At 40.5% G+C, this 15,703-nt stretch overlaps 1 protein-coding gene across 1 annotated transcript in view; it reads right to left on the reverse strand.

The window, feature by feature from the left end:
- Window positions 1-15,703, reverse strand: part of DPP10 (dipeptidyl peptidase like 10) — a 324,986-nt gene that overhangs the window by 60,833 nt on the left and 248,450 nt on the right. Inside the window, exon 8 of the mRNA XM_068139088.1 lies at window positions 3,946-4,066. Coding sequence (XP_067995189.1) covers window positions 3,946-4,066 — 121 coding nt within the window. The remainder of the gene's footprint in view (window positions 1-3,945; window positions 4,067-15,703) is intronic.

Consider the following 15,703-nt stretch of genomic DNA (forward strand, 5'->3'; position numbering starts at 1 on the left):
GAAGATGGAAATAATTGTAACTGTCATATGCTTAATTCTTTTACCTTCTGTTAGATGTGTTTAGTTAATTTTTAAGTTATGTGGACCATTTTAATAGGGTTCTTAGTATTGTCAAGTTTTCTTTTTAATAAAATACTTTATCTTACCTGATTTGTCTGAGCTGTGGTACCTGGTAGCATGCACATCCTCTCACAGTGATATTTGTGTAATGTTTGGAGTGCAATACTTTGACTTTTTTGTCTCAGTTGACCAGTTGTTCAATTCTTACTAAGTTCAGTTTTGGAAAATTCCAAACAAACCTATACATTTTTGTCCACATTTTATTTGATTTCCAAATGACAGCAATGCTCAAAAATGTGATGCAATGTTTTCCTGTATTTATTGTCACTGCATCTCATATTCAAAAGAAATAAAACAGAACCAGCCATAGAATCAGCACCTAAACTCCTAGAATCCCAGAAATGCAGCTCCTGACCAATTTCAAATTCAGAGGTCTGTTTTCCACTTGGGAAAAGATTTCTTTTTCACTATGCAATTGACATGTTGATTTGTTTGGTGAGCATTTTGTATGTAAACTTGAAGAGCTTGGCTGGAAAATTAAGGACAGAATACTGACAGGAACAAAGGCCCAACTGCATTCATATTTTAAGAGTCCACCCACAAAGCCACTTAAATTGTCAATGAAGACTCTCCAAGGTGCTAATCACATTCTGAAAGTTTTGAAGTGGTTTAATGGGTTGAATTATCTAAGGTTAGGTGCAAGGAAGCTGGGACCTATATTCAAAGTCATATACTCTGGGTCATGTTTCTCTCCCTAGAAGGATAGCTAAAACCTTTTACACATGAGAATAGCAGAGAATGAATGGTGAACGTTGGATAGCAAAAATCACATCTGTGTCTGTTTTAAAACATTGCTGCTGGCATTCAAACAAGGTTATTCACACAAAGAAAAGCTATTCCCAAATGTTTTCCAAGGTAAAATGCTAATAACAAACTCAGGCAAATGATAAAAGAAAACAAATGAGGTCAAAAGGAGGAACAGTTCTTGATTCAACAGAAAATCTTTTCGCTTTATCTGAACAGTATTTGCCCTGCTCAGCCTCTGCTGCTACTAAAAATACCATTGAAAGTAGAAGATGGTTCTAAGTTAAACATTGGTTAATGGACAAGGAGCAGTATATTTGTTCGTGACAACAGACATGGACTATGGTCTTCCAGTGTGTACAGACAGAATTCCCTTTTTCTCTGACTTTAATTATGTATATTGAGCCTTTCAGTCCTCAAATATTAATCAATAAAATGTATCTGTAGGAATGATGGGCACACACAGAGAAGAAGGAACGTAACCTCAGACAAGCATCATTGCCATTATTGTGCCTTGCTGCTCCCGTTCTTTCCAAGATACCTCATTCCTTTTCTCTGTTCATTATGAAACATTTGCAGCTTAAAGAAACAGTCTTTTGTTTCATCAACAGCTTTGTTGATGTTTCAAAATACTAAGATACAAAAAATCCACATCAACCTCTTTCAGATACTGTTTCTAAGATAGAGTTAAGCTGAAATAGAACCTAAATTAAAAAAAAAGCATACTGGCATGTTTCAAAGTTTTGATTCCCTTTACTTCCCAAATGTAGACCTTGTGAATATGCAGGTCCAAATCACATAAAAAACATCCTCACAGTTCTTCCATGAAATATGTCTTTAAATTCTATATGTATAGTTCTGAGATGTGGTCTACTCCATCCCTTCCAGACAGCTCAATTAAAATGCCTGGAAAATACCAGAAATGGCCCCTTGCATTGGGTAACTTTTTGGGGTCTCTTTCAGTCTGAATTACCCTGTGATATCCTTATGATCCTTTGCAGACTGGAGAAGAATGTTTTTAAAAGAATTTCATATTATATTTTGTTCTGTGATGCAGAGCTTTATACTGATCCTTCACTGCCATGTCGCTGGCTGCAGCTCCATGCTGCAATCAGAAACACAGGCTGCCTTCTTCTGACCAGGTGCCCTCAAATTCCCTGCAGAACTGAAGCCGTAACTGCCTTGTTCCATCCATGACTGGTGACTCTTACTAACTTCACTTTGCTTTGGAAAAAGCTTGACATACTGTTTCAACTTTGATAAGATATATTGGCTTAAACTCCTGAAGTGTCATGCAGTCGTGTTAGATTTGAAGAACATGAAGTGCATCCAAAACTATATTCCATTCCAAAGATGTCCTTTGTCCTTAGATTTTGAAATATGCTGCCACATTAAAACAATTCATATAATTAATAGCAACCTTGGAAGTGGGTAACTACCAGACACAGACATTTATATGACTAACGGATGCAAATCACTGTTCTCATTTAGGAGTTTACTTGGGCTGAGACTTTTAAAAATCCTGATGTGAGCTATCTGCTCATAGCTATGGAAAAGGCAGGAGGTACAGACAGACCATTTCTAAGGACTACACTGAAATTCCTTGCTGTATGGATCTACAACATTCCTAAAGACACACTCTGCCCTGCAAAATTCTACATACGAGCAGCTGTGTACTTCACTAACCAAGTATTAACACTGAGCTATTGATCTATAAAATTACTGAATCTCATAGGACAACTGAAATGCTATTTCAAGCTCCTGTATGAACTCAATAATCTGACCTCATTTTATTTCTCTGTTGATGTTAAAGGCATATTGCATGCAGAGGGAAACAATCTATGGCATTACAGAGAAGCTAGCTGGCTTCAGAACTCAGAGGATATCACAGACTGAGCTGTCCTCTACTCCATTTTAGCACTGCTTGCTATCAACAGCAAGTTTTCCAGGAGTCTAGCCCAGATTGGTTTATACAACAGTAGCATTCACTGTTGAGGTAACAGGATGATGTTTTTAGATCTTGTCAAAACACTCAGTTTGAATTCAGGCGTATTTTTCAACTCAAGCATAATGGTACTGCTTGGCTTGAGGGACTGGAGTCTCTCATGAGTCATAGCTAGCACACAGAACACCGACCACAAAAAGTACCACCAGGCAGTATTGTCTCTGATCACCTCCTGCTCTCTATTCAGTAGCATAAAGGCAAACCATATGCTATGGTTCTTCTATGCTGCCTTCTATCAGGATGCTCTAACTCCAAACATATCAGTTTCATAGTTTCATTCAGGGTTGGAAGGGACCACAAGGATCATCTAGTTCCAACCCCCCTGCCATGGGCAGGGACACCCCACACTAGATCAGGCTGGACAGAGCCTCATCCAGCCTGCTCTTAAACACCCCCAGGGACGGGGCCTTGACCACCTCCCTGGACAACCCATTCCAGGGTTTCACCACTCTCATGGTGAAGAACTTCCTCCTCACATCCAGCCTGAATCTCCCCACCTCCAGCTTCATTCCATTCCCCCTAGTCCTATCACTACCTGAGATCCTGAGAAGTCCTTCCCCAGCCTTCCTGTAGGCCCCCTTCAGATACTGGAAGGCCACAATTATCAGGACTCTCGTTTGCACAAGCAACAGCATCCTTTGTCTCCTAACTTGTGTTGTAGTCCCATAGTAGCTTGATACATAGGGAGCTATTCTAGGCAAGGAAAACACACAGGGGATTTAGTTTTATTTCAACAGCTCTACTTGAACTGCGAGCTCCACTGAAGTTGGTAGTAACGACCCACATCAATATTTCACAATTATAGCATTTTTAAAATACTATCTAGTGTTCATAATGCATTTGATACACTCTGATTGAAAATAAATCACACTTTCTCAGAAAATATTGCTATATGCAAAACAAACAGCCAATGCAAAGTATGGATAGGTACAAAGGCAACCGTGCAAGAAAATGAGAAGGTAAAGAATCAAACCCAGCCTCATATAGCATTTTCTGAAATGAATAGATTTGTGCTGTTGGGTCTGTACAAGAACCTCTCATCTGTTTTAATAAACAGACATTTTTGTCCAGCTTACCTTCATATAGCCAGTCTGCAATCCCATTAAAAATAATTCCTTCCTTTCCTGAAGATGTCAGGCGCAATGAGCTACTCTTTACATCAGGCTGATAGTAGATGTTGTTTTCAAAAATATAAATCTGGAGGAGGCAAAAGGGAAGGAGAGGAAAAAAAAAGAACATTTTGGTTGATATAAATGAATGTTCAGCGATGAATATCCAGTTTCCTTGGGCTTAGAAAAGTCTACAAAATAAATCAAACTGAGTTTTCACCAACATTGGCTTCATATTTTCTTTTACCATCAATTTGGACAAACTAATCAAACTTTTAATCCTTATGCCGCGCTAAATTCTTCCTTTGAAATTGTTTTTCCAGTTGAAATGTTTCCATTTGCTTTATGAAATATTATTACATTCTGCAGAATCATACAGAAGACAAGTTTTTTATCAGTTGAATAGATAAAGAAATTCTCTCTTAATTCCATTCTGTCTAATAATATCACCTGTTTTTCTAGCTGTGAAATTAGACACACTTCTGCAACTACATACAGAGCAGCACACGCACCAGAAATGTAAGTTCCAGCTTTATATCATGGTGTGATAACATATTGGAGAAGCAAAATAAATAGCAGGCTGCTGTTAACTTTTCTCAGCTTGCTGACACTTTCTGACTCTGACACACAAATGTTTTACCTCAAGTGTGATACATAAATGCCCTTTTCTTTTCAAGCCTAGACCACTCCTCCTTTTCCTGCAAGTAAGAGACTAGACAGACTGTCCTTTCCTCCTTTACTGCCACTTCTCAGCCTCGTGTGTGCTTGCCTTTTCTTGTTCACTTTACAGCAATGAATTTAAGGTTCACTCAGGTTGTGAGACTGAGGTCCAGGCTTCAAGACAAAGTGCAATAAAAGAAAGGTTAAAAAAAAGGGGGGGAGGGGAGGGAAGGAGAGGGGGAGAGAAAGAAAAAACAAACATTAACATTGGAAGGGTATGATGATGGCAAAAAGGGCAGAAGATAAATACAGTGATCATAAGGAGGGTTTATGACATGGAAACCATCACAACACAGAAATAGCCACAACAAGCTATGTATTTGCCTTTCTCCTACCAGTGAGGAGACCTTCAAGCACTTCACTGCTTTGATGCATGTTGTCCTGAACTTCCCTATCTTTCCCAGTTCAGGTTAATGAGAAACAAACATCCAAGATACTAACAGCTCAAAAGCTGCAGATGGGTATAAAAAGCAGAACAACAAATACTAGCATTTCCTGCAATAATGCTCTTCTTCTTCTTTTCTCTGTACTCCTTCATTCCTCATCTTCCTAAGTTTCATCTTCCATGACTAGACTGGTGTTTCAGCTGTCACTTCAGAGTTGTAGACTTTTTCTTTAGTTTTTTCTTAAATTATAAAGGCCACCTATGTGCTTGCACATCTTAACACTGAAATCAGACTAGTTATGCACCATCTTGATCCACATCAGGAAAATGCAGCTAACAGCATCAGAGAAGCAACGTACAATGCATGTTTTCATTACATGATTTCATCAATGTACACTGACATTAGGAGTCTCAGAAACTGTTAACATGAAGTAAATACATTTCCACCAAAGACCATTTTAAAAGGCTAGTCATTTATCATAGAATCATGCTTCTATGATAAATGACTTATGGGAAAATACTAAGCAGAGAGCTAAGTTTTATTACCACTATTACTGCTGTTCTCTTTGCTTCTAAATTACCATCTGAAATAGATTTCCCTATGAGTCCCCAAACTGGAGTTTCTTGAATTTAGCAGTAGCCACTTCATGCTTTCTGCTGTAGAAAGCAATAAAGCTGAAGGGTTTTTTCATACCCTAAGCAATGCAATGATTTTAACCATTACTGGGAATCAAGGCTGACTTAGAATGTAGCTCTTTACCGTCAGAAATTCAAAACTTGGCAATGAGTTCAAAACTGAAGTGAAAATAATTGATCCAGTTTCAATAGTATGAAAGGCACAGACCAGTAATAACATTTATAGCTTTACAAATGACAGGAAATAAAACTTAGAAGCTATGGGAAGCTGCTGTATGATGCTGCATTAACATCAAAAGAAAAAAAGGATTAGAGAGTGTCAGACTGAAATAATACCAACAAACACTTTTTGTCAATGTGTATTTCCACAATAAAAAAGGTAATGTTTTTTTTCCTAAGGTAAAACAAACAAATACAAGTAATAATAAGACATGGTTAATTGCTTAACCAAGAAAAAAATATTTTAGGCCTGTACCTGCTAATTAAGTGAATTAAAAATATTCCTGTTACACTAAATTATGTAAGTAACACACTAGTGGTTTAGTAAGCAGCAATTTCCTACAGTTGACAATCTCTTATATAAACAACTACTTCCAGATTACCAGAAAAGCCTGCTTGATCAAATTATTCTATTTTATTTAACCTTATTCCATTAAACAAGCTCAATCCAATTAATTTTTGAAGATCAGAAGCATCATTTTTGCCTTTGTCACCTGTTTTCAAGCTGTTTGTATTTTTAATGGGGAAGATAAGCATAGTGTCTAGTGCCTGTAGTGAAAAAAATTCACTTAAGGCCATCACCGCCAAACTACAGGATTAAGAACTACTTATTTCATGACTGAACCATGAAAAGGTCTTTAATCCTGTTATTACTAGTTAGCAGGTATTGTTAATTCCATCTGACAGATTTCAGATAAGCAAGTATCTCACCCTTGCGCCACCAATTGCCAGCTTCCTCAGCTTTATCCCCCATTCATTGCATAAAGCTTTGTCTCTATCCCCAACCGTTTCTCAGCCACTCCTTGAACATCCCCGCAATCCCCTTGGTCTCCTCTTGTCATCTAAAGTTTCCCTTATCTCCTCATTACCTGTGATATGTATTCTTTCAACCCCAAAGAATAATTTTTTTTCTCCAACATAGGAATTAGCACATTTTTAATTTCCTGAAAAACTTCCAAGGTCACCTGGCAGCTCTCTCCATAGCAAGCCTCAAGTTTATCGCTTACATGAATTTAACATTGAAAATGCTGAATTTATGCTGCTTTGCAAAATGTTTATGCAATACAACATCCATGTTCCTCCACGTAACTAAACAGCTTGCAAATCCACATCAATGATTTAGAATAAAACTTTATTTAGAATAAACCAAACCAGGTTGGAAGAGACCTTCAAGATCATCACGTCCAACCCATCAACCAATCCAACCCACCCAAACAGCTAACCCATGGCACCAAGCACCCCATCAAGTCTCCTTCTGAACACCTCCAATGACGGTGACTCCACCACCTCCCTGGGTAGCCCATTCCAATGGGCAATCACTCTTTCTGTATAGAACTTCTTCCTAACATCCAACCTAAACCTCCCCTGGCACAGCCTGAGACTATGTCCTCTTGTTCTGGTACTGGCTGCCTGGGAGAAGAGACCATCATCCGCCTGTCTACAACCTCCCTTCAGGTAGTTGTAGAGAGTGATAAGGTCACCCCTGAGTCTCCTCTTCTCCAGGCTGAGCAACCCCAGCTCCCTCAGTCTTTCCTCATAGGGCTTGTGTTCCAAACCCCTCACCAACTTGTTGCTCTTCTCTGGACTCGTTCCAGCAAGTCAATATCCTTCCTAAATTGAGGGACCCAGAACTGGTCACAGTACTCGAGGTGTGGCCTAACCAGTGCAGTGTACAGGGGCAGAATGACCTCCCTGCTCCTGCTGGCCACACTGTTCCTGATGCAGGCCAGGATGCCATTGGACTGCACTGGCAACTACTGCTCTGCACCACCTGCAGCATTCCAAAAGATCAATATCCTCACGTTTGAGCTTGTAGAAGCATCTTAAGGAGATTCACCATTATGGTCAGTCATTGAATCTCACCTATAATTTTGAATATTTGCTCTATTTCAGGAGGTGCCACTTTCCACTTGAAGCCCACAAACTGCTGTTTGTACCGACAGCAATGGCTTTGTGCACACCTCCTCCAACGATGCTGCCTAAACCCCACATTCTGAACATACAAAGTGCTCATCTATAATTATTTGATTCATTCATGTCTTGGAAATAAAGATTTTGGAGCTAAAACGTTGATTTCTGCAGCAAAACAGGCAGCAGAGTTGGAGTGACAAGGTTATTGTGAACAGGTCCATGAAGCTCTTTGCTTTGCTCCCTGTAAATCCAAGCTGTGGATTCAACTAAGCACATGTGTAGTTACAAAACCCAGACTCCTATCTGGCATTACTACCAGAGCAAAGCAGCCAAGAAAGACGTTTTCCAAAGTATCACAGTATCACAGTATCACTTAGGTTGGAAAGGACCTCGAGGATCATCGAGTCCAACCTATCAACACAGACCCCATGACTAGACCATGGCACCAAGTGCCACGTCCAATCTCCCCTTGAACGCCTCCAGGGTCGATGACTCAACCACCTCCCTGGGCAACCCGTTCCAATGACGAATGACTCGCTTGGTGAAGAACTTCCTCCTCACCTCGAGTCTAAACCTCCCCTGGTGCAGCTTGAGACTGTGTCCCCTTGTTGTGGTGCTGGTTGCCTGGGAGAAGAGGCCAACCCCTTCCTGGCTACAACCACCCCTCAGGTAGTTGTAGAGGGCAATGAGGTCACCCCTGAGCCTCCTCTTCTCCAGGCTAAACAATCCCAGCTCCCTCAGCCTCTCCTCATAGGGCTTGTGTTCAAGGCCTCTCACCAGCCTTGTTGCCCTTCTCTGGACACGTTCAAGTGTTTCGATGTCTTTTTTAAACTGAGGGGCCCAGAACTGGACACAGTACTCAAGGTGCGGCCTAACCAATGCAGAGTACAGGGGCACAATGACTTCCCTGCTCCTGCTGGCCACACTATTCCTAATGCAGGCCAGGATGCTATTGTCATAGTCACCGTATGACTTCTTCCCAGTATAGTATTTACATGGTATAAATGTACCTCATACACAACTCTGAACATACTGAAATGTTAATAGACAATTGCTTTAAATTAATTTTAATTCACAAGAGAGTCAACAGATCTTGCTCATTTATGATTATTGTCTGCTGTGGTGGTGAGAGCAAGTTCAGTTCTCCCTCCCCCACAAAGAAAGAAACCACAGCTAGCTCAGTCGGAGAAGCAAAGGATATGAGCTATATTTACAAGCAGGATGAAATGCAGTTAATATATACACAATATGCAGTATTTACAATATATACAGAAATACACAGCAAAGAAAGTAATACAGAACAAAACTCCCTCCTCTGGACAGAGGAGGGTTCCCCCCCTGTACCCCTTCTCTCCCCCTACCTCCCTTTCTTCCAAAAAGGGTTAGAGAGAGAGAAAAGGTAATTAATAAGGAGGAAATTCTTGTTAGGCTCAAAAGCTCATGCAGGGATTAGTTTTCTTATCTCAAGGTCAGCTCCGGCTAGTTGCTCAGAAGCAGACAGGCTGGAAGGGCAAAACAGACTGGAAGAGAGACAGACTCAAACTGAACTAAAACTTAAAGTTGCATTCTACCAATCTACCAATGAAATTTGTTTAGACCTATCTTTGTTTTCAAAATATTCAGCCATAGCGTTCCAGCAACTGTCCCTTTTCTTAAAGGCACAGCCTAGAACGGTCACATCTGCACATACAACACTGACCAGCAGCTAAGCACCTTGGTGATGCACCTCTCAAGCTGCATCAGGGGAGCTTTAGACTCGAGGTGAGGAGAAAGTTCTTCACCAAGAAAGTCATTCATCATTGGAATGGGCTGCCCAGGGAGGTGGTGAAGTCACTATCCCTGGAGGTGTTCAAGAGGGGATTGGATGTGGCACTTGGTGCCATGGTCTAGTCACGAGGTCTATGGTGATAGGTTGGACTTGATGATCCTCGAGGTCTCCTCCAACCTTAGTTATACTGTGATACTGTTTCATTGCCCTTTAAAATACCCATGACTAGAAGAAGCATGTGTACAGCAACTATGGTTTTACCAGAGAGCAGTGAAGTTGGGCCTTTTCTCCCTGGTTACTCCTGAGTTCCCACTGGCTTGCTGTGGCCAAGACACCACTCTGTGCTCTTCCTGCTGCAACAGGTGGTATCAAATGTGACGTGACTTCAGCAGGAAGATGGATACCAGTTTTTATATGGATTATTGCAAGTCCATCAACCAAGAAATAAAAATATTCCTCAGCTGAAACATGCAAAAAAAAAAATCTCTATTACGCTCCAGAAGCAGAGGAGGTCTTTAAATATATTGGTTGATCTCTATCCTGGCTGCAAAACATCGAAGTTACTTTCCTTTGGTTCATACATTTTTAGCTTCCTTGCTCTATTTAAACATCATCGCCAGTGCTTTCTGTTGAAAACAGTATCTGCAGAAAACTCCTTACAGCTCTACTTTATGCTGCACTAAAATATATGGCCAAGCTTTTATGTCAAAGCCACAAAGGCTAGATGGAGATTTTTATACTTTAGGTGGCAGCTGTGGCTGCTGCTCAGCCGCAGTACAGCAATACAGAGAAGCTGAATTTACGAGCAACAATTTGGTCTTCAAAATTGAGTGAAAGAGAGCAAGTGGTTGGGAGAGAGCTCAGAATACTTCTCTTTTTACAACAGAGACTTTTAAAGCTCTTAAGTACTGCAAGGCAGACAGCAAATCACGACACCGGGAGAAGAATTATTGATCAAAACAAAACAAATTATTCTTGGAGCAGAATCTTGCCTTCAGTAAGTCAGGTAAGTCAGTATGCAAACGTGTGCCCAAAGGTTTCCAGGGTGGGGACTTTACATAATTCATCACTTTGTGTATTGTGTTGTGAGCAACGTCACATAAACCAAAAATGTTCCTTGCTAGTCTATCTCTATTCAGGTAATGCAGAACAAGTACACACTTCAGTCTAATTATTACATCATGTGTACTAAAATGTTGACTGTAACTAGTGAATCTTCCAAAGCTGCTAAAAGGGGAGTCTCTCACTGTGTATCAGACAGGTAGTCTCATGAATACACCAGTGGATTTGCTCCCAAAATGCTTTTGCAGCTTCCAGGCATGCCGATAAGAAAATAAATTGAAAAAGGCACAAACTGGAACCAGGCAATGCTATCTTATATGAAAATTATTACTACACTCCCCTCCCCCAAACACCTTCTCTTTACCATCTATTTCCCAAGTATTTTTAAAGCATTTTAAATTGTTTTTTAGCTAAGGTCCTTAGCTAATAATGCTGTAAATAGGGATAAATACCAAAATGTACGGCCTGCAAAATGATTTGACTTTTTGTTTTCGTAGATGCTTTGCACAGTTAATCGCATCCAGCCTGAAAGCAAATGAAGGAAAAAGCACAGCATTTCTTTATGTTATGAAGTATTTTCCAATTAATGAAAAACATCTGTAAGAGTGTTTTGGATTAGGGAGAGATTAATTATTGATAATGATCACATTTATTTCAACTGACTGTGAAGAATGTGAAGCTTTGCCTGCTCTAATATTCTACCTATTGCACTAATCCTTCTCCTTCTTCCACATCTGTCAGCCTTGAAACTGTTTTTCTTTCCTTTTTCTTTCATAAATCTTCTCCTAAATTAATTTCTTCCAAAGCCACTTATTGTTTGCAACGTGGTTCACAATTACATAACTTTATTTCAGGCTGAGGTCTTAAGCAGAGCACCCAGTCCAAGCAGTTAGTTCCAGATGGCAGGCAGCTGTGAAAACATAGAGACATCTAATCCCACAGCTGAACAGCAAACCCAGTGCCAATAGCTGGAGAGGCCCCCTGTGTATCTTTAATCATTTCAAACACCACAGGCAAAGAAAAGCTGCTAAATTACAGAAAAGTACTCCACTTTTCCCCTTTAGGTGCTCCATTGTAGCCTTCTGCTTGGGCATATCAACACTCAATCACTCCTCTGATTACAGGGCAGCGTATTGGCAACAGTTCAAACTTTTTACCCATCAGCTGGGCAGCAGTAGTAGTTTGCCTGGAGCTGTGTGGAGGTCACCATGCAATGCTGTGAGTGTGTGTGAAGCAGGGCTTTGAGCCCTCTACCAAATCTGGGTCAAGTTCTCTACCAGAGGTTGCCAGCAGCTGGTTAGTCCTGGCAGTTGAGACAGAACCACGATCAAGTATTTGCATATGTCCTAGAAATTCATCCAGACAACAAAGTTTAGACTTGTACTTAAATCCAGAAGCCCAGTATTATTCAGAGCTGCAGCCCTGGCTAATGAAGCCTTTCTCCTTCACTGGAACCAGTCATCAGCCTCACATGCACAGAGAACCTATGAAACTGAAGCAAATTTCTCTCAACTCTGATGCCAAGGAGGGAGACTTAATCTAACACTAGTCCTTTCTCTAACTTAGTCATGGACAAACTTATTTTTATATGGATATGATATGGTACCTTACCATTCAGAAAGTTCTTAAAATTTCATCATCTCCCAGTCTGTACTGATATCAATGACCGCTGCCCTGACCGAGGTGCAGGACCTTGCATTTTGACTTACTGAACCTCATGAGATTCTCCTTCAGCCTGCCCAAGTCCCTCTGGATGGCATCCCATCCTTCAGTCTAATCAACAGCACCACTCAGCTTGGTACCATCTACGAACTTGCTGAGGGTGCACTCAATCTCACTGTCTATATCACTGATGAAGATATTGAACAGCACTGGTCCCTGTACAGAACCTTGAGGAACACTACTAGTCACCCGTCTCCATCAGGACATCGAGCCACTGAAGACTAACCATATAGGTACTCTGTATTGCCACTGTTGTTCCTCCGTATAAAAGGGAAACACCTCATGTACAGAGACAACATTAGTCACTCATGCCCTGCTCTGCCCAGGATGAAGGTATGTTTCCCCAGTCTGTACCACAACCACAAACTCATTGACCTATGCCACTTCTTAGAATGGAATGGAATGGAATGGAATGGAATGGAATGGAATGGAATGGAATGGAATGGAATGGAATGGAATGGAATGGAATGGAATGGAATAGAATAGAATAGAATAGAATAGAATAGAATAGAATAGAATAGAATAGAATAGAATAGAATAGAATAGAATAGAATAGAATAGAATAGAATAGAATAGAATAAACCAAGTTGGAAGACACCTTTGAGATCATTGAGTCCAACCTACCATCCAACACTATCTAATCAACTAAACCATGGCACCAAGCGCCCCATCCAGTCTCTTCCTAAACACCTCCAGTGATGGTGACTCCACCACCTCCCTGGGCAGCACATTCCAATGGCCAATCACTCTTTCTGTGAAGAATTTCTTCCTAACATCCAGCCTAAACCTCCCCTGGTGCAGATTGAGACTGCATCCTCTTGTTCTGTTGGTGGTTGCCTGGGAGAAGAGATAAGCCCCCAAGTGGCTATGACTTCCCTTCAGATAGTTGTAGACGGCAATAAGGTCTCCCCCCTGAGCCTCCTCTTCTCCAGGCTAAGCAAGCCCAGCTCTCTCAGCCTCTCCTCATAGGGCTTGCACTCCAAACCCTTCCTCAGCTTTGTTGCTGTTCTCTGGACACCTTCCAGCAACTCAACATCTTTCCTAAACTGAGGGGCCCAGAACTGGATGCTGTAGCATAATGTGGCTACAGTTCAAAAGCCGCCAGAAGGTAAAGCCATCCTATAAGGCACAAATTTGCAGATCTGCAGTCCCAATATTTCTATATCACCTGATGTGAAATGATAGCAGAAGTCACTAATAACTAACAAAACCAGAAAAAAAAGTAGTTAGTTCAGCCTTCTAAATTGTCTTGACATTTATTACCGGGAAAACTGGGGCACCTATCCCATAATGCTTAATATATTAAGGTCTTATTTTCCTAACAGGATGAAGTGAATCTTTCTAATTAATCCTCCAGAGTTTGAGCACAGCACATTTGTTTGACTTCCTGATTCACATCACCAGCACAAATACGTTTTGCCACCAATAATAATAGAAATGGGTAAAGCAAACTGCAAGTAACAGTGAGCTTTGCAGCCATGACTTACCCTTCCATCAGTTTTTAAAGCTACTAAAATTAACTTTCCAAGTTAAAAAAAAAGAAAAAAGAAAATTACCCAAGATCCAGCATCTTATCTTGAAGGAAAGAAATGGTGGAGTATGACTAATGGCATGGTTCATCATTACATTCAGTATTCCTAAGGTTGGAAGAGACCTCAAAGATCATCGAGTCCAACCTGTCACCACAGACCTCATGACTAGAGTAGAGAGGACACTACTGCCCACTGCAGGCTTGAACTCACGACCTTCCCATTAAGGGTCTGAGCCGCCTGAGATTCATTAAGGCTAATACCTAGTTCAAAGAAGGCACCAACCATACTCTACAACTACTTAGCAGGTGCAGGTAGAAAAGAAACAAAGGCAGCATCTATATCAATTCAACTACAACAAGCACTGGTCTCTTCTTGTACAGGCTCTTTACTTGTGAAACTAGGAAATCATCAGATTCCTCAAGAGTCTCTCTGACCAACAAATATAAATAACTATTCCAATCTGGATCAACCTCAGCAACATGACAGTCTTCCTTATCTTTTACACTGGGTATATGAACTCAGACAAAACTAAGGAATTTCTGATTTTGCCTAGAAGGAGACCTCTAGGCATACAGTAAATGCTTCTGTTGCAGAACTCTGACAGTGGCTAATGATAGTGATAAAGATGTTGACCTGAAGCATCTTCAGGCAGACCACTAATGGCTATATTCCCGTGGGACCTTGGCAAGGATACACAGTTCACCACTCTCTGCACTGGCACAGGTATATTCAGAGCCCAATGTTCTAGGTAACAGACCACTCAACTGGACTTTTAGCTCTGTTCAGGGGGATAAGTATCTTTACTGATGCAGAAACAACTGTTTGTCCTGTGCATCCACATAGATAGTCTGGCTAACCAGCTGACTCCACCATCATCATGGCTGATAGACCTTATGCCAAGATTTAGCTATTAGACTTCATCTTCTAAGCATATGGCTAAATTCCATCCCTCCTTCTTGTGAGAATGCCAGCTAATTAGTTGGATAATTAATTCTTCAAAAGCTTCAAGATGTTTTTTCCATCTGGGCTTGCCTCTTACCATTAGTTCTGACTCCTGTCTTACCATACATTAACCAAGGCCAAATCCAACTACCCTTAGTTGGATCAGTCACTGGAATTTCCAGATAGAATGTGTTTTCTTGCTAACTAGTGTTAATACAAATAATATCAGGTATTCATTAAACAGAAGAAAGTAAAATAAAGAATACTTTCTCAGTCACTCAGCAAATTTTATACTTTCCCAGTTTCAGGTACAATAACAAGTTGGCACAGCACTATTTTGCAGCTCATACTGGAAAGCGAAAGAATATCCCACAACACATGCAATAGCTGTATTTTTCCTAGCCCTGAGTTCACGCTGGAGCATGTGGTGGAATAAAACATACAGCAATGGAGGAATCATAGAACATAATCACAGTGCAATAGTATAGATGTTTTATAGATGGTTGATTTGCCTCATGCAACGATTTCGGGACCAGATGTAAGCAGGCAAAGATGTTTGTTATACAGCAAAGTTACACAGTCTATCAGAAGGCACGTGCCACCTCTCAATTGGTCATTTTCTACTGGCATGCATGTAATTAAGGCATACATGTAATTAAGGCATACAGTAGGTCAAAAAAACCAAATAATATTTTAACGCATCCAACCAAATTCTACCCAGCTTCTCTACTTCAGTTACAAGGTGTTTACATTACCCTCAGAGCCAAAGACAAAACATAGCCCTCTCTAATTTGAGCAAAGGCAAATCTTCTCTATAGTATTCTAAAG

Source organism: Melanerpes formicivorus, unplaced genomic scaffold, assembly GCF_026170545.1.
Source record: "Melanerpes formicivorus ecotype bairdi unplaced genomic scaffold, bMelFor1.0.p_v2 SCAF_5, whole genome shotgun sequence".
In the NCBI taxonomy this organism is placed as follows: domain Eukaryota; kingdom Metazoa; phylum Chordata; class Aves; order Piciformes; family Picidae; genus Melanerpes; species Melanerpes formicivorus.